This window comes from Microcaecilia unicolor, chromosome 9 (genome assembly GCF_901765095.1).
Source record: "Microcaecilia unicolor chromosome 9, aMicUni1.1, whole genome shotgun sequence".
In the NCBI taxonomy this organism is placed as follows: domain Eukaryota; kingdom Metazoa; phylum Chordata; class Amphibia; order Gymnophiona; family Siphonopidae; genus Microcaecilia; species Microcaecilia unicolor.
In genome coordinates this window covers 53,160,842-53,185,677 of record NC_044039.1, presented here as the reverse complement: position 1 = coordinate 53,185,677, position 24,836 = coordinate 53,160,842, and the positions used below count along the sequence as shown (strand labels likewise).

The 24,836-nt window shown below is 44.0% G+C and overlaps 1 protein-coding gene across 3 annotated transcripts in view; it reads left to right on the top strand.

Moving 5' to 3' along the window:
* Positions 1-4,004, top strand: part of MANSC4 (MANSC domain containing 4) — a 98,536-nt gene extending 94,532 nt beyond the window's left edge. For all 3 annotated transcript variants that reach the window (XM_030214560.1, XM_030214558.1, XM_030214561.1), the window contains exon 3: positions 3,207-4,004. In XM_030214560.1, coding sequence (XP_030070420.1) covers positions 3,207-3,886 — 680 coding nt within the window. In that variant the 3' untranslated portion in view covers positions 3,887-4,004. The remainder of the gene's footprint in view (positions 1-3,206) is intronic.
* Positions 4,005-24,836: the final 20,832 nt, after the last annotated feature.

Below are 24,836 nucleotides of genomic sequence, written 5' to 3'. Positions count from 1 at the left end.
AGCAAGCCTGGCCGCAGGTAAGCCCAAGTGTAAAGAGTTCAGCTTGATAGGCAGCTAAGAAATAAAATGACATTCGAGAGAGTCTCCTCAGGGTGTCACCGAAAGACATGCAAGAAAATCCTGTGTCAGAACCATCCGGGAAAGTGATGCAAAAGTAAAAATACCACCCATCGGGCTATTCAGAAGAAGAACCCAGTGCTGCAGGTAGAAGTTGCAGGCCAATAAGGAGCTGATGCGTATAGCGCAGCAAGTCAGCATAGGGGAGGAAGGCAGAAAAATATAGCTGACTCAAACTGAAAGATGCAGACAAGGAGCCCGAAGGAAGATTACATAGCAAGAACATAAGTACATAGGTGTTGCCATACTGGGACAGACTGAAGGTCCATCAAGCCCAGTATACTGTTTCTAACAGTGGCCAATCCAGGTCACAAGTCCCTGGCAAGATCCCAAAACAGTACAATACATTTTATTTTGCTTATCCTAGAAATAAGCAGTAGATTTTCCCAAGTCCATCGTAATAATGACTTATGGACATTTCTTTTAGGAAGCTATCCAAACCTTTTTAAACTCCACTAATCTAACTGCTTTTACCACATTCTCTGGCAACGAATTTCAGAGTTTAATTACACATTGAGTGAAGAACCCTCCGATTTGTTTTAAATTTACTACTTTGTAGCTTTATTGTGTGCCCCCTAGTCCTAGTATTTTTGGAAAGAGTAAACAAGCGATTCACATCTACCTGTTCCACTCCACTCAGTATTTTATATACCTCTATCACATCTCCTCTCAGCCGTCTTTTCTCCAAGCTGAAGAGCCCAAGTCATTTCAGCTTTTCCTCATAGGGAAGTTGTCCCATCCCCTTTATCATTTTCGTCGCCCTTCTCTGTACCTTTTCTAATTCCACTATATCTTTTATAAGATGCAGTAACCAGAAATGCACACAGTATTCAAGGTGCGCTCACACCTTGGAGCGATATAAAGGCATTATAACACCCTTGTTTTTATTTTCCATTCCTTTCCTAATAATACCTAACATACTATTTGCTTTCTTTGTTGCTGCAGCACACTGAGCAGAGGGTTTCAACATATCATCTGGTCGGTGACTCCTAATGTGGAACCTTGCATCACATAGCTATAGTTTGGGTTCCTCTTTCCCACATGCATCACTTTACACTTGCTCACTTTAAACATCATCTGCCATTTGGATGCCCAGTCTCGTAAGGTCGTCTTGCAATGTTTCACAATCCTCTTGCAATTTAACAACTTTGAATAACTTCTTGGTGTCAGCAAATTTAATTAGCTCACTAGTTATTCCCATATTTAGATCATTTATAAATATGTTAAAAAGCAGTGGTCCCAGCACAGACCCCTGCAGAACTCCACTATCTACCCTTTTGCATTGAGAATACTGGCCATTTAACCCTACTCTCTGTTTTCTGTCTTTTAACTATTTTTAATCCACAATAGAACACTACCTCCTGTCCCATGACTTTCCAACTTCCTCTGGAGTCTTTTTTGAGGTACTTTGTCATGTCTTTTGAAAATCCAGATACACAATATCGACCAGCTCACCTTTATCCAGATGTTTGTTTACCCCTTCAAAGAAATGTAGTAGATTGGTGAGGCAAGATTTCCCTTCAGTAAATCCATGTTGGCTTTGTCTCATTAATCCATGCTTTTGAATATGCTCTGTAATTTTGTTCTTTATAATAGTCTCTACCATTTTGCTTGGCACCGACGTCAGGCTCACCGGTGTGTAATTTTCCAGATCACCTCTGGAACCCTTTTTAAAAATCAGCGTTACATTGGCCACCCTCCAATCTTTTGGTACCATGCTTGATTTTAAAGATAAATTACATATTACTAACAATAGTTCTGCAAGTTCATTTTTCAATTCTATCAATACTCTGGGATGTATACCATCCGGTCCTGGCGATTTGCTACTCTTCAATTTGTCAAATTGCCCCATTACATCTTCCAGGTTTACTGAGATTTGATTCAGTTTCTCTGACTCATCTGCATTGAATACTATTTCTGGCACTGGTATCTCTCCCACATTTTCCTCGGTGAAGACCAAAGCAAAGAATTAATTTAATCTCTCTGCTATGGCCTTGTCTTCCCTGAGTGCCCCTTTTACCTGTCGGTCATCTAGCAATCCAACCGATTCTTTTGCCAGTCTGAAAGTTAAGTGTGCAGAAACCTAAAAAGGTTAAGAACCCCCTGTGTTATAGAACAGGCTCCTACCGCACAGCCTCAGGGGTGCCTAAATGGAGTCCAAGTTAGAAGCTGACCAAATTTTAGTTTCATATTTGGCACCAAGACTGAAATCCAGGTTCAGGTTTCAGTGAAAATGCCTGTACATTGTCATCTGAAACCTGAACCCCTCCATAAGCCCTCCATGGGACTACCTTAGGAAGGCCTGATGGTCTAGTGGAGTCTTCAGAAGCAGGAACAAACCCCACTCGTTCCTGCCCTGTGCCACTGCTCCATTTGCAATGGCTGGCAAGAATGTTGCAGGAAGTCCCAGCAGCATTTTGCAATTGGAACCAGTACAGGTGGGAGACTCAAGTGGGGTTTGTTCCTGCCCCCGAAGATTCCACTAAACCACCAGGTCTTCCTAAAGTAGGCCGTGGGAAGGGGGAGTGATCGTGAGGGAGGGGGACCACTGTCGGGAGAGGGGTTGGCTCGGCATGGGAGGGAGACCTTTTTGGTTGGGTATATGAGAGGGAGTGGGGGAGGGGGGTTTGTTGCAGATTTGGTTTTGTCACAAACTGAAAATCCTGGGTTCAGTTGGGCTCTAGACCAAGGGCCCCTAGATGTCACCATTATGCAATAGTTTTGACTTTTTCATCTAGCAGAGGCTGTGAATACTATCTCCACAATACCTTCCATCTATATCTGCCAAGGAGTAAAAGATTTGAAATCGGAATCAAATCCAGGTCCTTAATAACCTCTTACATTTGCATGCTCATTTATCATTTTAATCATACTTCGTCATACATTGCATTAATGTTGCAACAAAGACAGCTATGAATATGACAAATTAGAAAACTGCAGAAATTGGTTCAGTGTAAATTATTTAGGAATATAAACAGCAAAATATGTGTATTTTATTTGTTACATTTTGATGGCATGAAAACCTCTTGCTGTTTGCAGTTAGGGGTACTTTATTTTCTTTAGTGACGTAATACTTGCTTAATTTACAGGGGTTGATCCAGATCTGCTTGTGTTTGAAAAAACATCTTTCAGAGATTTAAACACCCGGTCCTCGTTTCACAAGTGGGAAAGGCAAAACAGTTCTAAGATTACAGACTCAAAAAAATACCAGTATGCAAAATTGTCTGCGATGTCACTTCCCACCCAGGCCTCTATCACAAGCCAGAACCTCATGGCAGACAGCAGTTCAAGCAGTACAGTCCAAAAAAATGAACTCACTAAAGACTCCAAGGTGAAATCAATTCCACTGGACCACACTTCCAAAGAGACTTTCTTAAGTTCAGAAAGTACACAGTGGGACAACGGTTTGGAAAACAAGATCATTTTCTCCACCTCTGTGCCTTCGGGCACAAAGTTATTCTCTCATATACCTAGCCCAGCCCATCTCAATAGCAGCAAGCAGCACCTTAATGAAACCAAGGGATACAGTGGCAAGAACTATTCTTCAGATAGTGAGAATGAGGATCAGGGACTCTTGTGGAAAGGGACGACAAGCCCATGGTTGATTCCGATAACACTTTGCTCTTCCTTTTTCCTGTTTTGCTGCTGTTTTCTCCTTCTTGTGGCAGGATGTCGACGAAAGAGAAGAGGGTATTACAGACCTGTGCGAAATAGCAACACAAGGTCTAAACAAGCAATGAAATATACCCTTATAAGGGATAGATTCTAATCCAACCAAATGAGACATAACTTATTTTGTAGTATATGACATGTAAAACCTAATTATTCTTGTAAACATACTAATACATTTGTATGTATTTTCTTTCTTCTAAAGGTTTGCTGGAAGTTACAGGAAATGGAAAATGACAAGCTTTCCTTTATATGTAAAAAACTGTAAATAAAATGGAATGGTAGTGGAATGGTGCATCTTTTAGATTTGATTGTTCTGTGCTCCAATTATAGAGAATATAACCCATAACAAGATATGTGCTCGCAATTTCGCCTCTGGTGTGTTGTTTGAAGTGTAAGACCTCGAGAACAGCATCCACAGCTGTGTGATTGAACAACCTGCAATATGTTGATCCACTAATGGTAGATTTAACATATTTTCTCTGTAATGCAGGGCTTTGAATTGGGAATTTTGAAATACTATCTCATTTGAATATTAATGGACAAAACAGAGGTAATATTGCTGGTCTTTTAGGTAGCCATTATTTTTTTTATTTATTTTACGTGTGCCTTTTCAGTAGTAGGTCAGGGCAAGCTACATTTAGATAAGCTGGGTATTTCCTGTCCTTTAAGGGATTACATCCTAAGGCAGTGCTTCCAAAACTTTTTCATCCAGTATGACCCCATTTTAGCAGTTAAAAATTCACATGACCCCAAATGATGATTAAAACAAAATGGCAGAGCTCCACTCTCTTCCACTTTCTTTTCCTCCCACTTATCCAGAGCACAAATGCAGCAGTCAGCACAGGCCCCTGTGTGCTAGTCATGCTCACAGACCCCTGGTACTCTGGATGGGTTTCCAGTTTAACAAGAAACACACACAGGAAGGGGGGAGGGGCAGGGTCACTAATTCAGAACCTCCAAGCTGATTGCCATTACTGGACAAAGGTCACAATGGAGGCCCAGAGGGAGGGAGAGCAGCTCTGTTTCTGTGACCCCCATCCACTGATGATGTGACTGTGTTTGGGGTCCTGACCCACGTTTTGGGAATCATTGATCTCAGGGTCAAGTTTACTAAACTGTGCTATGCAGATAGTCTGTGCTAATTCATGCACTAATTGCATAGCATGTTAGGGTGGGAATGTGCATGGACTGTGTGTTACTGTTCTGTCCTCCGACAGCCTCGCACTAGTTTATAACGTGATCCTAAAATGTGTGTAATGCCTTTACTGTTATTCTCAGTCCCAAGGACTATCATTGCTGCAGTTTCCCCACTGGAAAAATACATGAGCAATGCACTGTGGGTAATGTAGTTCACAGGCAGTGCAACCACACTTGTTTGGCTGTGTAAGAACTGCTATCACTGGTTGTGAGGCTGCTCAGACCTTCTCTCTCTCCCTCTCTCTCTGCCAAGCTTGGCTCTTTTGTCTTCCTGCTCAGTCTTACTATTCTGTCCACAGAGGTCAGCCAGGTATGACCTTTCCCTCCTATCTCTAGGACTACCCCTTGCTATCCGATAGCAGGCTCTGTCCCCATTGGTCTCTATCTGCTCCTCCCTGTGTGAAGCCCCAACACTTCTTTGTCCTTTCAGCCACGAGGGGCTTCTTCCTCCATTATAACCAGGGCATGGAGCCAACACCATCTCGCTCCAGACAGCTCTGTCCTGCTGAAAATCCCTGTAACGTCTAAGCCCTCGCACTCCCTGTAACGAACCTGGATTTTTTTACCCTGTAAATATCTTCTTCCAAATGAGATATTGCACATTGCAGTCACCCAGCTTTGGACTATTTCTACCTGTTCAACTACTTTCCCCTCCCCCTGCAATACAACTACCTCTCTTCAGATCTCCACCTCCCACAGCCTCCAGATTAAGAAGTCTCTGTATCCTGAACATCTATCTGTGAGTAAATTATCTGTGATTTATTCAATAAAAGAGACTTTATAAAATAATAGAGACTTCAGGTGATTGCTGCGCCAGGGTTATGCTCCATGATATTGGGGCTTCTTAGTACCAAGCCCCAAGAGTCATGACAGTAAAAAATCCAGAATTATAACTGAATAGCTGTGTGGAAAAGAAAAGTAAAATCAGTAACTGCGCATTGTCTGGATGTTAATTGATCTGCATTCTAGTGAAGCCATAAGGAAAGCAATGTTGGATGATCTGTTAAAGTTAAAATGCATTTACTAGATAAGTGGAGCTTGTGAAAGAAGCAGAAAATCGTGGAGGTTTAAACTGAATCCAGTGTCTGCCTGCATTCTTGATAGTGATTAATTTAAATACCCTCTCCTGCACAGAAGGGACCCCTTCTCATCTGGCTCACCAGTAAGCACTGCCTATGTTAATTGAAATGCATTTAAGTGAACTTGCAGCTAAAGAAAGCAACATTGGACTGTTTAAAGTTTAAAAGCATTTATCAGAAGAACTTAGTTGTGAAAAAACAGTGGATTTGCAGAGTTTTTAAAACCAAAGCTTTGAGAAGACTGTGCTAGCAATGGGTCACATTCCAGAGAGCCATTAAGTCAAAAGCACTGTCCTATTGTCCTCTCCTGCTCGAGAGCAGCCCCCCCCCCCCCTTTTTCTGGGTCATCAGTAAATGAAGCCAGCAGCTAAAGGGTCAGAGAGAGAAGAAAATTGTTTTGTGTTGACAAACCTGTGAACGTTTAACCTTCAAGCAGGACATCAGAGTGAGCCAAAGAATGTGCAGCTAGCTCTTTGTCTGAATATCACACCTCTGTGATTACTGAGGACACTTGGAAGGTCCCCCTCTCCTCTCCCTCCAGCCTCAGAAATCTGAGCCCTGAAGGTCTTTGGGCAAGAAGGGCGGGAGGCAATCTGTTGCTAGGTTACTGCTTGAAGCCACAGCCCTGACTCAGAGCTACTCTCTCCAGTCCCCCCTCCCTCCTCCTTTGCCCAGAAACATAACAGTGAAACTTGATCCAGTTGAATCCAACAGCTTGAAAGACAAACTGCTTCGTGCTGGGTAATCCTTACATCCCCAGCCCCCCTGCACACGAGTTGACTTTTCACTTAATAAAGACAGATAAGCAAACCAGGGCAGGATGGCAGAACTTAACGCCTTACAGACAAGACCAGATGAAGTGTCCCCTGCACCAGGCGCACAGAAATGGCCAGAGGGCATCGCATTGTTCAAGAGCAGAAGAACTTGCCAGGTAACCCAGAAACTCCTGGAACTTTATCAAGCAAAGCAAGAAAAGTATAGCGAGAAACTAAGCCGTTCCAGCCAATCGACAGCCAGGTCGGCGGCCCTTCAGGCGCGGGTTATGGCACAGGTGGCCAAGGCTCAGTTTCCTTACATTGCACAAGAAGCCGCCCTGAAGCTAAAACTGGTTGCGCTGGATGCTGAGGAAGCCCGCAGAAAGGCCAAGATGGAGGTTGGAGAAGCGCGCATAAGGGCAGAGATGGAGGCTGAGACTGTGCGTGAAAAAGCTGGGCGAGACATTATCACAGAAGTGCTCCAGCATGAGAAAAAACTAGCTTCACTAGAGGCAAAGGCCAAGGCTCTCGAAGCTGCTGCAGATCAGAATGACAGAAAGAAACGACTTAACCGCCTTGTCTCTGAAGATCCTGCGCTAAGAACCAAAGCTCATGCGATGGCAGACACCCCATCACCTACTAGCGCATTAAAGCAATTTGAGTCAGAAGAACCCTCATATGCCGAGGAACCTGATCTACTTTCGTCAGAGTTTAACGCACCCAAGATGAATGAGCCTAAAGCAGAGCACACTACAGAGGCAAGCTCGTACGACAGTGACTCACACGCAAGCATGCACACGGATGCACTACCACTAGCACTTGCTCCAGAAAGATGCGCTAACAGAGATGCGCCATCTCAGCAACAGAATCTGAGCCTTCACACCGACTGGAGGCAGGAGAGACACGAGCAAGAATGCTCACCGCAGAGTCTGAGCCCTCACATGGGACGGAAGCAAAAGGGAAACGAGCAAGAATGCTCACCGCAAAGGGGACACGAGCAGGAACGCTCACCGCAGAGTCCGAGCCTTCACGCAGACTGGGGGCAGAAGAGACATGAGCAAGAACGCTCACCGCAAAGTCTGAGCCCTCGCGCAGGGCAGAAGCAAAGGGGAAATGAGCACGAAAGACTCCTGAAGAAATTGCAGAGTCATGGAATCGGAGGTAGGGTATTATTATGGATTAAGAACTGGTTGAAAGATAGGAAGCAGAGAGTAGGATTGCGTGGCCAGTATTCTCAGTGGAGGAGGGTAGTTAGTGGGGTCCCGCAGGGGTCTGTGCTGGGTCCGTTGCTTTTAATGTATTTATAAATGACCTAGAGATGGGAATAACTAGTGAGGTAATTAAATTCGCCGATGACACAAAATTATTCAGGGTCGTCAAGTCGCAGGAGGAATGTGAACGATTACAGGAGGACCTTGCGAGACTGGGAGAATGGGCGTGCAAGTGGCAGATGAAGTTCAATGTTGACAAGTGCAAAGTGATGCATGTGGGTAAGAGGAACCCGAATTATAGCTACGTCTTGCAAGGTTCCGCGTTAGGAGTTACGGATCAAGAAAGGGATCTGGGTGTCGTCGTCGATGATGCGCTGAAACCTTCTGCTCAGTGTGCTGCTGCGGCTAGGAAAGCGAATAGAATGTTGGGTGTTATTAAGAAGGGTATGGAGTCCAGGTGTGCGGATGTTATAATGCCGTTGTATCGCTCCATGGTGCGACCGCACCTGGAGTATTGTGTTCAGTACTGGTCTCCGTATCTCAAAAAGATATAGTAGAATTGGAAAAGGTACAGCGAAGGGCGACGAAAATGATAGTGGGGATGGGACGACTTTCCTATGAAGAGAGGCTGAGAAGGCTAGGGCTTTTCAGCTTGGAGAAGAGACGGCTGAGGGGAGATATGATAGAAGTGTATAAAATAATGAGTGGAATGGATCGGGTGGATGTGAAGCGACTGTTCACGCTATCCAAAAATACTAGGACTAGAGGGCATGAGTTGAAGCTACAGTGTGGTAAATTTAAAACGAATCGGAGAAAATTTTTCTTCACCCAACGTGTAATTAGACTCTGGAATTCATTGCCGGAGAACGTGGTACGGGCGGTTAGCTTGACGGAGTTTAAAAAGGGGTTAGATAGATTCCTAAAGGACAAGTCCATAGACCGCTATTAAATGGACTGGAAAAATTCCTCATTTTTAGGTACAACTTGTCTGGAATGTTTTTACGTTTGGGGAGCGTGTCAGGTGCCCTTGACCTGGATTGGCCACTGTCGGTGACAGGATGCTGGGCTAGATGGACCTTTGGTCTTTCCCAGTATGGCACTACTTATGTACTTATGTACTTATGTAGGAACGCTCACCGCAGAGTCCGAGCCTTCACGCAGACTGGGGGCAGAAGAGACATGAGCAAGAACGCTCACCGCAGAGTCTGAGCCCTCGTACAGGGTGGAAGAAAAAGGGAAACGAGCTAGAACGCTCATCACAGAATCTGAGCCCTCGCGCAGGGCGGAAGCAAAGGAGGAACGAGCAAGAACGCTCACCACAGAGTCCGAGCCTTCACGCAGACTGGGGGCAGGAGAGACACGAGCAAGAATGCTCACCGCAGAGTCTGAGCCCTCGCACAGAGCAGAAGCAAAGGGGACATGAGCAGGAACGCTCACCGCAGAGTCCGAGCCTTCACGCAGACTGGGGGCAGGAGAGACACGAGCAAGAATGCTCACCGCAGAGTCTGAGCCCTCGCACAGGGCAGAAGCAAAAGGGAAATGAGCAAGAACGCTCACCACAGAGTCTGAGCCCTCACATAGGGCTGAAGCGAAAGGGAAACGAGCTAGAACGCTCATCGCAAAGTCTAAGCCCTCGCACAGGGCAGAAGCAAGAGAGACCGGAGCAGTTGCTCTCAAGCAGAATATCGGCTGAACTCCCTTGGTCTAAACCAGAGGGAGCTGGACAGCCACACTCCGCATCAAGTGTCGGAAAGGCGCAAGCCAACCAACTGGCAGTGACGTCAGCGGCTCGACTTAAAGCCACAGCAAGAGATGAGCCAGCAGAGTGTCTGACCAGCAAAGATCTGGGGAGCGCAGAGCTTACCCAGTCCAATGACCGCCCTGAGCGGCACAGAACGGAGAAATCCGATTCCGAGGATGCCATAGCAAGTATGAAGCTTACTCCTAAGCAAGAGAAGCACACGATGCTGCACAGGCTGAGAAAGGAAACAGCCACACGTGTAGAAGAATTGAATTCAGATCATCCGGTCAAAAACGGCAGAGTACCTATCAAGGGTACAGAACATGGCAACGACCAGAGCGTCTATGCCGTACACCCAGATGATGCCGAACCGAGTTCTAACCCCGCATCGAATCATGGCGGGGAGACGGAGGAGGAGAAGGCACCAACATTCCAAGCCACTCCGAGATGCACGAAGGTGTGTGAAGGAAATTGCGAAGGTAAATGCCGCACCAAGACATGCTTGACCGAAGTGCACCTTAAAGGACGACGTGACGAAGCAGCCAAAACGTACGTTGTCATAAATGAGCAGAACAACAGGCCTCTTGCAAGATCAGAGCGCCATGACCTGTTCGACATCCACCAAAACTACGCCCAAGACAGCATCAAAACTTGTGCAAAGGCCGTACAGACGGCAAGGCAAGCAGCAAGCGGTTATGCGATAGAGGCTATGAATGGCAACACCATGCCACAGTCACTCACAAAGTTTGAACGTGACCAGATACCAAATGACAAGGGTGAGAGTCCCACGCTACAGGCTGCCCGGAATCACCCTTACCTGAGGCCCACCACCAACCAGCTTGCATACTTGAAGCCAGACGCTGAGATCTCGCCTTGGCCAGACAGAGATGCACCAGAACCCCTGGGTATCCATGAATCAGGCAAGAGCCCATGCAGTGCTCCCTATGCACACCCACTCAACTTGGGTGGGACAACCGCAGGCGATGCCTGCCTCAAGCGAACAAGAAAGTCAAATGTCAAGGTACTTCACACCAATGTCCTAGACAGCGGGTGCTCTTCCTTGTTCGAGCCATGTACCAACCACTTAATCACCAAAGAAGCTCCCGCCCAGAAGGAACAGAGCATTGTCCGAACGCTCTACAAAACAGTCTCTCCAGCAGATCTAGGAGAACACCTGGGAAGCTCAGTGTTCCAGAACACCAAAGATGGAGACGAACCAGCCTTCTCCATAAAAGATAAAGAGTTCCTGAGCATGATGAACAAAGAGTTCAGTAAAGATGAGTCATTCCCTTCAGTAGACCATGCCAGAGACCTGAAAGATCTAGACTTGGGTGTGGACACACCCTCGTTTCAACGCCGCCTTGGCCTAAACTGGGAATTCACCCTTTGGGTCTCCACCCAGCTGCACCAGCGCACCCAACGAAGCATCCTGTCTACAGTGAATGGCCCGTATGACCCACCGCCAAGATTTCGCTTCCTGGACCACCCGAAGAAGCACAAGCACAGAGAGTCGCCATCCTCCCATGAAGACCAAGGACTCAAAGGCTCTCTCTCTGTTTTGTGTTGTCTAGTGTTGTTGTTGTCTGTCTCTCGTTTAAGCTCCTGTGTGATGAAGAAGATGACCCTACAGCCAGTACCACAACTGTGGTCGTGATCCCCCTCTGGTCCACACCTTGTCCTGAGGGTCAGCTGCTGTGCTGGCTACTGTCTGCGTGTTTCCCTCCTGTGTGTGTCAAGCCTCACTTTGGGTTCTGTGTATTTCCTGCCTCTGTCCTGTTTATAAGGAAGCGTAGCACTTCTACCTCGTTCATAGTCTGTGTGCCTATGGGCACTTCTGCCTCTGCTCTTCTCAGTCTGTTTGTGTGCTGGGTTCAACCTTCAGCCGTAGTTCTGTTGTTTGTCTGTGTAGGTCAGATTTGTGTCCTGCCTAGTCAGCCTTGCTTGTTCTAGTTCTCCTCTACCTTAGCGCCAGCCTTAGTCTGTTGTCTGTCTCTAGGTCGGGTTTGTGTCCTGCCTAGCCTGCCTTGTTTGTTCTAGTCCCTCTCTGCCTTAGCTTCAGCCTTAGTCCTGTTGTTTGTCTGTGAGGGCTAGCTTTGTATCCTGCTTGTGTCTATCCTGGTTGTCTCCAGCTCCAGTCCCCTGCCTGCTCGTCTCTGCTTCGTTTGCTTTCAGCTCCCGTTCCTGCCAAGTTTGTTCCAGCATCCTGAATCCTATTCCCGTCCAGCTTGTTTGAGCATCCTGAACCTGGTTCCAGCATCTTGAATCCTGTTCCTGCTAAGCCAAGTCCGTCCTAGCAACTGGTTCCAGCCAAACCAAGCTTGTTAGTCCAGTCCTGCTCGGGAGGTTTGCCTCCTGCTGCCGTTCGACGACAATAGGTCAAGAACTCACGTTGTTCCAGAGTTCGCGACTGTTTGTTTGAAGTCTGGGATCGTGACAGCTGATGGACAGCCTGAATGTCAATAATGGACCTTGCATGCGATTAATTTGATAAAGTGTGAGAATAAGGATAGTGGTATCTACCGATACCAGGCGGGGAGTGTTCTGTCCTCCGACAGCCTCGCACTAGTTTATAACGTGATCCTAAAATGTGTGTAATGCCTTTACTGTTATTCTCAGTCCCAAGGACTATCATTGCTGCAGTTTCCCCACTGGAAAAATACATGAGCAATGCACTGTGGGTAATGTAGTTCACAGGCAGTGCAACCACGCTTGTTTGGCTGTGTAAGAACTGCTATCACTGGTTGTGAGGCTGCTCAGACCTTCTCTCTCTCCCTCTCTCTCTGCCAAGCTTGGCTCTTTTGTCTTCCTGCTCAGTCTTACTATTCTGTCCACAGAGGTCAGCCAGGTATGACCTTTCCCTCCTATCTCTAGGACTACCCCTTGCTATCCGATAGCAGGCTCTGTCCCCATTGGTCTCTATCTGCTCCTCCCTGTGTGAAGCCCCAACACTTCTTTGTCCTTTCAGCCACGAGGGGCTTCTTCCTCCATTATAGCCAGGGCATGGAGCCAACACCATCTCGCTCCAGACAGCTCTGTCCTGCTGAAAATCCCTGTAACGTCTAAGCCCTCGCACTCCCTGTAACGAACCTGGATTTTTTTACCCTGTAAATATCTTCTTCCAAATGAGATATTGCACATTGCAGTCACCCAGCTTTGGACTATTTCTACCTGTTCAACTACTTTCCCCTCCCCCTGCAATACAACTACCTCTCTTCAGATCTCCACCTCCCACAGCCTCCAGATTAAGAAGTCTCTGTATCCTGAACATCTATCTGTGAGTAAATTATCTGTGATTTATTCAATAAAAGAGACTTTATAAAATAATAGAGACTTCAGGTGATTGCTGCGCCAGGGTTATGCTCCATGATATTGGGGCTTCTTAGTACCAAGCCCCAAGAGTCATGACAGTTACTGCATATTGTCACTTGTGCAGCAAGCATGGATGAATTTACAGTTAGTACACAACCTTTGCATTTACTGCATATTAATTTTGGCATATAATTAAAATCCTTTTCAATTTAATTTGGAAATCTATTTGAAAGATAATGATGCTGTCTTCATTTCTTTATCAGCACATGCAACACTTACATCTCATCTTTTACGATACTCTGAAAGCAGGTAGCTTTATTACAATGATATTCCTATCTTAGATACTTATTTAAAGTGCTGGACATGAGTGTCTAACATTAAATATAGTATTATAGCAAAGAGAAAATAGGAAAAAACGCCATACCTAAATAAAAAAAAAATAAAACTCACAAACCAAACCAAAAAACAAAACAAACATTCCAAACCAAATTAGGTTTTGGCTCAGTTAAAATCAGCCTATATGAAGACTACGATTTAAAAAAAAACAAAAAAACAAACCTTAGTTCACAGAAAGGTCATAGGGTCGGAGTCAAGATGGCGACAAGAGCGGAAGTCGGGACTTGAAGCTCTCGAACTTGTCTCAAACGCCTTGCCGAAGGGCAACTTTCTCCGACCTAGCGATGGGAAAGATAAAGGGGAAAGCAGCGGTCCCTACCTCCATAGTCCCACAGTTAACTCCTGCCTCACGCCAGACGACTTTGGATAGTTTCAGAGTTTTGGTTCCTGGTGAGCGTACATCCACCTCGAATGACCCGGCCCTTCAGAGGACCGAGTGCAGCATAGAGGGAGTTACGTTGAGTCCTCCCTCTCATACCGCACCTCCGCGACCCGGAGATGATTTGTTACTCATGGGGTCATATCGCTTGGAGGCCACGGAAATTCCTGGACCCCCAGCGTCTGAAGGAGGACCCATGAGGACTTCTACCCCAGGCAGAGAAACAGCGTCACAGGATTCCGTTTGTGAATCAGCCTCAACTGCCCAGGAGATCGGGACCGTGAGTACCGGAGGAATAAAAAAACCAGCGGTAGTTACTATGAGTATGTTATGGGACGCTATCCAGGGAGTGAATAGCACTCTTGATTCAAATGAATACTTCAGTCAATAATGAAATAACTGATTTTAAAAAATCTAACCAGATATTTTCTGAGCAAATTCAAGCACAGAATGCTAAGATTTTAACAAATCAAGGAGAAATTCAGAAGTTGCATAATCTCACAGAAGCCTTAATTAAGGAAAGAGATATCCAGGACAGAAAGCTTGAATACCTTGAAAACTGTGGTCGAAGGAACAATTTGAGATTTTTAAATTTCCCGAAATCTCCTCTGATAAATGCAGTGGATATGCTTAGAAGATATTTTAAGGATGTACTGGGGATTCCGGAGGAGGCATATCCGCCTATAACGAGAACCCAGTACATCACGGGAAGACCTGGATTACCTAAAGATAAATCTCAAGCTGCTCCTCCTGCTGAATTGAATTTAACTGAGTTCCTGGAAACCTCACTTGAATTCATCTCTGAAAGAACAACATTATTGGTAACATTCGTGCTTGAACCTGATCGCAATAATATTCTGCGATCATATTTTAGACATATAAATGATTTATTTCTGGGACATAAGATACAAGTTTTCCCTGATATGGCTCGTGCCACTCAGAAGAAAAGAAAAGAATTTTTGATTTATAAACCTAGAGTTTTAAAGTTAGGGGGAACCTTTATTTTGAAATTTCCTTGTAGGTGTTGTATTACCTTTAATTCGGTTAATTACCTCTTCTTTAACTCTATGAAGTTGTTAGATTTTATTGAATCAAAAGAAAGGAGTGTTTCGCCTCTGGAGGCGAACCCGTAACCAAGAGAATGCTGTTAATATTTGGCTGTGGTAATACGTTTCACCCTTCCGCTGTTTAATATTAAATTATGTTACCTATGTTAAATTTCTTAGATCTTGACTCAAAGATTTGTGGACAAAGTTATAAAATATTTTCCTTTAATGATTTTTCGGTAATATGTATTACCTAATAATATTTAATTTCCAAATTTCTGTAACATTTATGTTTTTATAGATGTAGATGTAAAAAAAAATTTATAAATAAAGAAATTAAAAAAAAAAAAAACCTTAGTTCACAACCAGTGTTGTTCAAAGTACTAGGTCAAAGTAACATAGAGGGGCATAATCGAATGGGGCCGGTCATCTATAAGGGTGGCCATCTATAATGATGGCCCTGTAAAGCGGCGTACCCCACTGTATTATCGAAACAAGATGGCCGGCTATCTTTCGTTTTGATAATACGGTCAGGGCTGGCCAAATCTCAACATTTGGGCCACCCTTAGAGATCGCTGGCGATAGAGATGGCCGCCATTGGTTTTCGCCGATAATGGAAACTAGTGGCGGCCATCTCAAACCTGGCCAAATCCAAGACATTTGGTCATGGGAGGAGCCAGCGTTTGTAGTGCACTGGTCCCCCTCACATGCCAGGACACCAACCGGGCAGCCTAGGGGGCATTGCAGTGGACATCATAAATTGCTCCCAGGTGCATAGCTCCCTTACCTTGTGTGCTCAGCCCCCCAACCCCCCCCCCCAAAACCCACTCCCCAAAACTGTACACCACTACCATAGCCCTAAGGGGTGAAGGGGGGCACCTACATGTGGGTACAGTAGGTTTTGGGGGGGTTTGGAGGGATCAACATTTGCCACCACAAGTGTAACAGGTAGGGGGGGATGGGCCTGAGTCCGCCTACCTGAAGTGCACTGCACTCACTAAAAACTGCTCCAGGGACTGGCATACTGCTGTGATGGAGCTGGGTATGACATTTGAGGCTGGCAAAAAATGTCTTTTTCTTTTATTTTTTGGGTAGGAGGGGGTTGGTGACCACTGAGGGAGTAAGGGGAGGTGATCCCTGATTCCCTCCGGTGGTCATCTGGTCAGTTCAGGCACCTTTTGGAGGCTTGGTCGTGAACAAAAAGGGACCAAGTAAAGTCGGCCAAATGCTCATCAGGGCTGGCCTTCTTTTTTCCATTATCGGCTGAGGCCGGCCATCTCTTAACCATGCCCCCATCCCTCCTTCGGTACACTGCCGACACGCCCCCTTGAACTTTGGCCAGCCCTGCGACGGAAAGCATTTGAAGCCGGCCAAAATCAGCTTTCGATTATACCGATTTGGCTGGCTTTAGGAGAAGGACGGCCATCTCCCGATTTGTGTCGGAAGATGGCCACCCTTCTCCTTCGAAAATAAGCAGGATAGTAACATAGTAGATGATGGCAGAAAAAGATCTGCACGGTCCATCCAGTCTGCCCAACAAGATAAACTTATACGTGCTACTTTTTGTATATGCCTTACCTTGATTTGTACCTGCCATTTTCAGGGCACAGACCGTAGAACTCTGCCCAGCAATACCCCCACGTCCCAACCACCAGCCCCGCCTCCCACCACCAGCTCTGCCACCCAATATCGGCTAAGCTTCTGAGGATCCTGTCACGTTTTCAGGGCAAGAACTAGGATCATGAGCCCTTAGGCAAACACAGAAGTTTCTAGGTGATTAATAAAGCCCATCAGCAGCTGAGGCTCAGCTGCAGCAATCTCAAGGCAGCTAAGGGTGCTGTTCAGGCACAAACAAGAAAGACAAGTCTGGCAGCCTGGAAGATCCGGACCGGACCGGGCTGAAGTCTGGAATGGGTAGGGACAGCAAGACAGTCCATGGCAGCCACCGGTTCTGGCCACCAGAGGGCAAGGGGAGCACAAACCAAGAAGCAGGCAGAAAGCATACTGAAGCATAGAGAGGCTCAACACCCACAGGTGCAGTATAGTGGAGTAATTAGAGCCATGCTGGAAGCAGCCAGCACACAGAGGCAGAGCTAACTCAGGCAACACACACAGGTGCAATATAGTGGAGTAATTAGAGCCATGCTGGAAGCAGCCAGCACATAGAGACAGAACTAACTCAGAAAGGACAGACAGAAGCCAGCTCAGAAGCTGACCCCCAGAAATAAGGTAAGTCTGAGAGGGGTCACGACTACAGACGTGACAGATCCATTCCTTCTGAACAGGATTACCGTTTTCATCTCCACTATCTCCCGCGGGACAGCATTCCAAGTATCCACCACTCTCTCTGTGAAAAAATACTTCCTGTCATTTTTCTTGAGTCTGCCCCCCTTTAATCTCATTTCATGTCCTCTAGTTCTACCACCTTCCCATCTCCGGAAAAGGTTCGTTTGCGGATTAATACCTTCAAATATTTGAACGTCTGTATCATATCACCCCTGTTTCTCCTTCCCTCCAGGGTATACATTAAGTAAAAGTAAAAATAAATGTATATTTTAATATTTAAGCAAAAGTACAGTAAAGAACTCAATAAAAAATTGCTTACGTAAAAGTAAAAAAGTTATTGCCTTACATAATACTTTTTGAGTAAAAAGTAAAAGTACCACTACAATGAATGCAACTATTGTGAATGTTTTCATCCCAACTTTTTTGTTCTACAATTCATTCCACTTTTAGTAAAAATAAATTTTTCAAAATGACTGTCACTCATGGGACTATGATTGTGAGTCATTAATCCAGCACAGCTAAAAAAGGTGTTCAACAACTGCACTAGAGAATGTGGATTGTTCAGTCTGATAAAGAATTCCTTCAAATCAGGCCAGGTTGCAATATTACCGATATCTTCTGTCTGGGTCTGCAGGTTTTGATCAAGGGAATCTCTCCAACACTTGACTTCCATATAGCAAAGAATACTTTATCATTAATATTGTCTTTATCATCTGTATTAGAAGTAGTGCTAATTCATCACTTGCATCTTCATCTTTATTGTCATTGTCATGCTAACTACAGAGAAACTGTTCACAAAGTTGGAATCATTGTCTAACAATTTTTTGTCTGATGGCAAACTCTGTTTCAGTATCTTTGAGAAATGATGCAAGAGTGTCAAATGTGTGGGAACTACACTGTTCTTATAAGCTGTATTCACTGAACAGCAAAATTTACAATGAGATGATCCACTGTTTAATCCTGTTCCTGGTTTCGGTGTTTCATTTGGTTTACTGAGGAATCATCATTTACATCTTGCTTTTGTTTTTACTTTTAAACTGTTAAGCATCAGATGTAGCCAAGAAAAATTGATGAAATTATTACTTTAGTAAAAGTAAAAGTAACAAATGTTATCTTGTACTTCTTTACAAGTAAAAGTAACAAAACTTTTATGTAAGGACAGTAATTAGTTACATTTACTTAGTTACTATACAACACTGTTCACAACTATGTGTGGTCTTACCAGTACCCATGTAAGGATACTGCTCAGCCTAGGTAAACCTTCAGCGTTATGTGCCATCCCCTCTCATTTACCTTTAAAGCCCCTGTGAAAATGTCCCATTCTTCCTGCACATTGTATAAATTACAAATAGAAAACAATAATAACAGTGAGTAGCTATAATAACCCTCCTCACCACCACCCTCTACCCTTCCAACCCCAACAATAGCTGATTTCTACTACCCCAAGGAATCCTAATCCACCCTGTTAAAATGTCCAGGGGTACAAAATACAACCCATTCTGTATGCCCTAGAGGGGAGAAATATGCCCTTTGAAGAACTGTTATGATTTTTTAATCTGTGGATGAATAAGAAGTCATCAACAATCTCAAGATTCAGTCTAACTCTCCTGACTTCCACCTTCCTGCAATAGAAGATGTCTTCTTAGAATATGTGCTGGTAGCAGGATGTACAGAATCCCACATGCAAATTTTGCTAGTTGTGGCCAGCATGTTCGATTGTTTTTCCAAAAAAATCAAAATATTGTCTGCATCACATAAATAAGAGTCCAGTTCATTAACAGGCTTCAAAGTATAAAATTACACAGGGACAAAGTTTGTCCCCATCCCCGCCCTGTCACCATGGGCTGTGTTTCCGTCCCTGCCCCCGTGGGATCTGTCCCTGTCCCCATCCCCACGGTTACTGCAGGTCCCCATTCCCGAGTCATTCTCTAGCTGCCATCCTAAGCAATCACCTAGTCTTGCTTAAGAGTAAGGCCACCCCTGGGTCTTCCTCATTTTTAACCCTCTTCCACCTTTAAAGTACATGTTACATATGCATTAGTACAAATAATCAAAGTTAACTGTAGATTTCCATTTCATGCCTGAACTTTTGAGACCACATAAGCCTATATTCAGGTATATTATCATCTTTGAAATGTTATGCTAGTCCAACAAAAGCAGATGTGATTCTATAAAGAGACCATGTAATGTGAAAACTCCTGTTTTGGTGACTTCTTTACTAAATGAAAATGGCATGACTTGTAGATGGGGAGGGTAATTTAAAGAAGCCACTGAGCAACTTGCCTGGATAGGCTGACTGACAATCTACTTGTCTAAAGGTATGACGGGGAGAAACAATGTGTGTACGTCTACCCAAATAGGCCATTTGGGAAAATGGTGAAGGCAGGGGAAGCAAACAACACATGTAGAATTTAAAATCATCATGTGATGATTTAAAACAAAACATACCTAGAAAAAAAGCAGATGGAAATTTCTGTGGTTGCTGTTTTTGCTAGGGCACTTTTCAAAAGGAAAGTATGATCATATCATCTCTTTGAGAACTGGTGCAGAAGGTGCAGGTAAAATACCTATGGACTTTGCGAATAGTTTCATTTATGGTTCAACCGCCCCCCCCCCCCCCCCCCCCAATCTCCTGTGGCATGGGAGCCCAAGACAGCTGCCCTAGTTGCCTCTCTGTAATGCTGGCCCTGAGGCCAATAACCTCTTAGCAATTGGAAACAATATAAGTTAAACAGTACAATGATTATTTTCTCAGAAAAGATGCATAGTTGGGCTACAAGCCGTAATTTGAACCAGAGTCTGCTAGAAGTCAATGGCAGCAAAAATATTGCCCACAGCTGGTGGCCAGCTCAGTTGGGCAAAGATGGAGGGGGGGGGGGGGGGGGAGGAGAGAGAGCATGTTGAGGACAGCGTTGTGAGCTGGGTTTATCTCACTGGCTGCAAGTATTCTTATAACCATTGCTAATAACAAAGCAGTAACATAGTAAATGATGGCAGAAAAAGACCTGCATGGTCCATCCAGTCTGTCCAACAAGATAAACTCATATGTGCTACTTTTTGTGTATACCTTACCTTGATTTGTACCTGTCCTTTTCAGGGCACAGACCGTGTAAGTCTGCCCAGCACTATCCCCGCCTCTCAACCACCAGCCCCGCCTCCCACCACCGGCTCTGGCACAGACCGTATAAGTCTGCCCAGCACTATCCCCGTCTCACGCCACCAGCTCTGCCACCCAATCTCGGCTAAGCTCCTTAGGATCCATTCCTTCTGACATAGCTGGGTCTGTCATGCTGGTACCGCAGCTATTTATATGATTACAGATTTGTGGATAGACTTGGAGAGGGGTGCTCTTTGTGAACTGAGTGGGAGATCTTGTGTGCCCCTCTGTCTAGCAAGTAGAGTACGTATAAGGAAGATGACAAAAACCTGTCCTGGATAAAGGAAGATATCTTATAAGCAGTCACACTGTGGTTTGCAGCTAGAGAGCTTGTAATGTGGATAGGAATACTGGAAAGAACAAACGAGACACACATTATGATCTTTTTCTGCCATCATTTATTAGGTTAGTGTGTAACTTCTCAGAAGGTGGTTGGTATCATTCAGTAAGGTTTTGACACGTGCCTTACTGGGGTGCAGTTCAGATTATTATAAAGGTTGTTGATAAAACAGGGCAGTACTGTGGGGGAGCAGGTGGTCGGAGGGAGGGAGGCCGAGTTTTGGATTAAGTAGGGATACGTTTAGGTTTATCTAAGCTGGATTTAATAAAACAAAAATCAAAAGTGATAAGCAGTGATATCCTACAAGAGTTGAAGATTTTATGTCCAACAGCTGAAATATATATTAACACCATATTAAGTAACAGACTAGATGGATCAATTGATCCTACTGTTCCTTCAAAGTTTCATCCTATCTCCAACCTCCCCTTTTTCTCCAGGATATTGGAGAAACTTATTCTCCTTCAGCTTGATGATTTCCTTAAAAAGACCATTTTCTTGCATCCTCTCCAAGCAAGCTTTCATCATAATCACAACACAGAAATCCTTCTCCTGGTCCCCACAACACTATCAGCTCCTCCTTAAGACCATCAACACTCAGTCATTGTTGTATCCCTTGATCTCTCTTCAGCCTTCAATACAGTCAATCACTCATGCCTGCTTTCCTGTCTTCATTCCTTAGGTATCAAAGATACTTTTTATTCCTGGTTCCCCAGCTGTCTCTCCAATTGCACATTTCAACTCTCCCATGACAATTCCCGCTCCCCCACCTATCATCTCCAATTAGGCATACCCCAGGGTTCTGTTCTTGCTCCTACTCTCTTCAATGTTTTCCTTGCCCCACTCCTCACATTGATCCAGGAACAAGGGTGCACCCCATTCCGTTATGCAGATGACATTCAGATCCTTTGTCATGTCTGATCCATCAACTTCCCTGAAAACTCTGAACACCTGACTTAACCATGTCTCCACGTGGCTCAAAAACAACTGTCGCTTCCTGAACATTTCCAAATGAGAGTGCATCATCTTTCCTAATTCCCACATGTCCCTCCCAGCTTCCTCTTCCTTTCTCTGACTCCATTAAGATCTTGGGTATCACCTTCGACACAAAGTTGACCTTCAAATCACAGACTGACTCTGTGGTTCGTTCTGCCTTTTTTCACATTACACAGTATCTGTTCCCTTTATTCTCTTCTTGAACTCTCTGTAATTTGTACTCCTCTTCTGTCTTTAGTCATCTTGCACCTTGACTATTGCAACTCTATTGCAACTGCCTTCCCCTTTACTTGATTAAAATCTTCAGCTCATACAATCAACTGCTGTCAGACTCCTTAATTTCTCTCACCGCTTCAACGTCATACCATGCCTTCATTCAGAACACTGGCTCCCTGTCTCTGCCTGCATAAAATTCATAATCCTGTCACTTGGCTTCAAGGGTCAACTATTCACCTCCACCAAATACATCAAAAATCTTAATTCCCTACATTCCTGCCCATTCTCTTCAACTGCTAACCTGCTCATAATCCCCCTCCTCTTCTGCACTTTGTCTAATTATATTTAATAAAAACACATTCAGTTACATGGGCCCTGTGCTTTGGAGCACTCTCCTATCTCACATCTGAACTGAACCTTCCTATGCAATATTCAGATCACTACTGAAAACCCATCTGTGTTGCAAAACCTTTGGCTTTATTACTTATGAACTTCTCTACCCCTTCCTACTGTTTCTTCACCCAATTAATTTTATTGTAAATCACATAGTCGCAGTAATAGGACCTCTTGCAGTATATTAAGTGCTGTAAAATAAGTAAATAAATAAAACTGTCCTGTCCTTTTGTGGTTCAATAAAGTGTGAACTAGGTTTGTCAAGTTTGGAGGAAACTGTTGCCTTTGATGCTATGATAGCATGAAAACAAAGTGCTGTCAGCTTCCAGTTTTATTGGCTTTCTTAAGCCAGTAGAATTCAACTATTTAGCATTTCTATAGCACTACATGCCTCCAGTATTGACCACTGAGATGGATTCCATTCTCTTTTGCATACCTAAAACTATTAAAAGTCAAACATGGCCTGAGCTCCTATTGAACATCATTATATGAGGCCATCATGGAGGTATTTTTTTCTCTCATTAATGGATGATGACAACAATTCAGCTTTAAATCATTAGAGGTATGAGCACTATGGAACAAATAAAGTAGCACCTATTTAGTTTGTGTCTGTCAATAAAGATATTTGTTTGGTTTATTATTAAACAGTGCTGTATTAATATCTATTGACTTAAACTATGATTCTGTAGTCCAATATAAAACAACAACCAATAAGTACTTTAAAAATATTTTAAATGTGCAAGGAACCCTCAGACAAAATGTTCACCCACATATTGCCTCACAGAATATATAAGGGCTTCCAGGGTAACTGCTGATGGTATCTTTCATTAGATCCTTGTTTGTGTTAATACTAGTGCAAATATCAGGTGGAGGAAGGGATTATATGTTTGTGTTAATACTAGTGCACCATAAATAATGCTCAAAATCTATGCTACTTTAACCAACTTAAAATTTTTAAGCCCAATAATTATATTTATATTAATGTAGAAACAGACTACTTATCTTGAATGACGAAGCTCCAGCTTTTACAAATCATAATCTACAAGTTCAAATTCAAGTTGGCCATTAAACTCTAACCAATCTGGCCACAGAAGTTGCCCCTCTTGAAGTAAAATGCCAGATTCTGCGGGTTTTGTGTATAAACTGTTTCCAGGGACTTGGGTGGAGACTTTGGCTTCACTGCATTTAACAAAATGTATTTATTTGAACAAACTTGATATACCACTAATGGCCTTCGCATAGGCATTAAAGAGATTTACACAACAGAAGTCTACTTAAGGAAAGGGAAGCAATAGGACGGGTAGATAGATAAAGGGGAGTATAAAACTAATAGAGAGCGTGCAAGAGGAAGAAGGAGCTATAATGGACGGAAGGAGGTAATAAAGAGGTGTGTCAAGCGCTTGCTTGAAGGTGGAAATTGAGGATTGATCTCTTAAGTGGCATGGCAGGTTGTTCTATAGTCTGAATCTAAAATGGTTTAGTACTTCCAATTACAGAAACTGTGGCCTTGATGCTCAAAAGTAAACACAGGTGCTAGAGGCCATTAGCGTCAGACTAGCGCCCGCATTTACCTGCACAGAATGTTCAGAGGCCCAGATTGCAGGAACAAACAAGCACACAAACAGCACAAATAGCGTGGTAATGTAATAGCTTATGAAAATGAGGTAATTTTGTGGTCTTCCCCAATGCTCAGAAAAGAGCGCCCAAAACAAAACTGCCTTACCGCTGCAAAAAAGTAACACCAGAGCGTAGTAGGCGTTAGGGTGTTGGAAGAGGGGAGTTCTTATGATTCTTTCTTCAAAATCTGCCAGTTTTGATTGCTTTTGAAAGCAGAAGGAAGCCTATGTAAGCCCTTAAGCACAAGTCATAGCAGAACCAAAAGTGAAAGCACACATTGGAATCTGTCTCCTGCGTTTAAATATAAGCACCCAAGATTTAAAAAAAAAAAAATTAAAAATGCTTATATTTAGGCCACAGAAAACAGATGCCAATGAGTGCTTCATGTTCGGGTACTGCCAGGCGCAAAGCTCATAGGCGCCAAGCTATCCGTGGGATTTCTCTGCACCTGTGTCAAGTACTATCCTCCTGCCTAACTCCCTAATGTTCAATGCTATAAGCGCACCTATATTTACATCTCATTAGTCATGTTCTGCACTGTTCTAGCAGTATTTTTATGGTGCTGTTCGGAACAGCACCAGACTTTTGAGCATCTGGGCCTTAAAGACCATTCTGAAACACTTTTGGGCCTATCTACTAACCATTTTCCCACGGACAAAACAATAGAAAGAAAATCCTTTAGTATCATTGGCCCACTGACAAAGTTTGCATTGTTAGAAAATGGAGGCATTCTTGTTCTCTGGATAACAGTTTACTGAGACAAACAAGCTTATCACTTCCCTAATCATCTGAAACATTAGCATATGAATAAGCATCCAGTTCTTTACAGCCTTATGCATGTGGGTTTTTTTTTCAGTATATCTTTTTGTGAACTATGCCAAAGTGTGGAAGAAAAAAGACTAGTGTTTTAACAAATATTTGTATCAGATTAA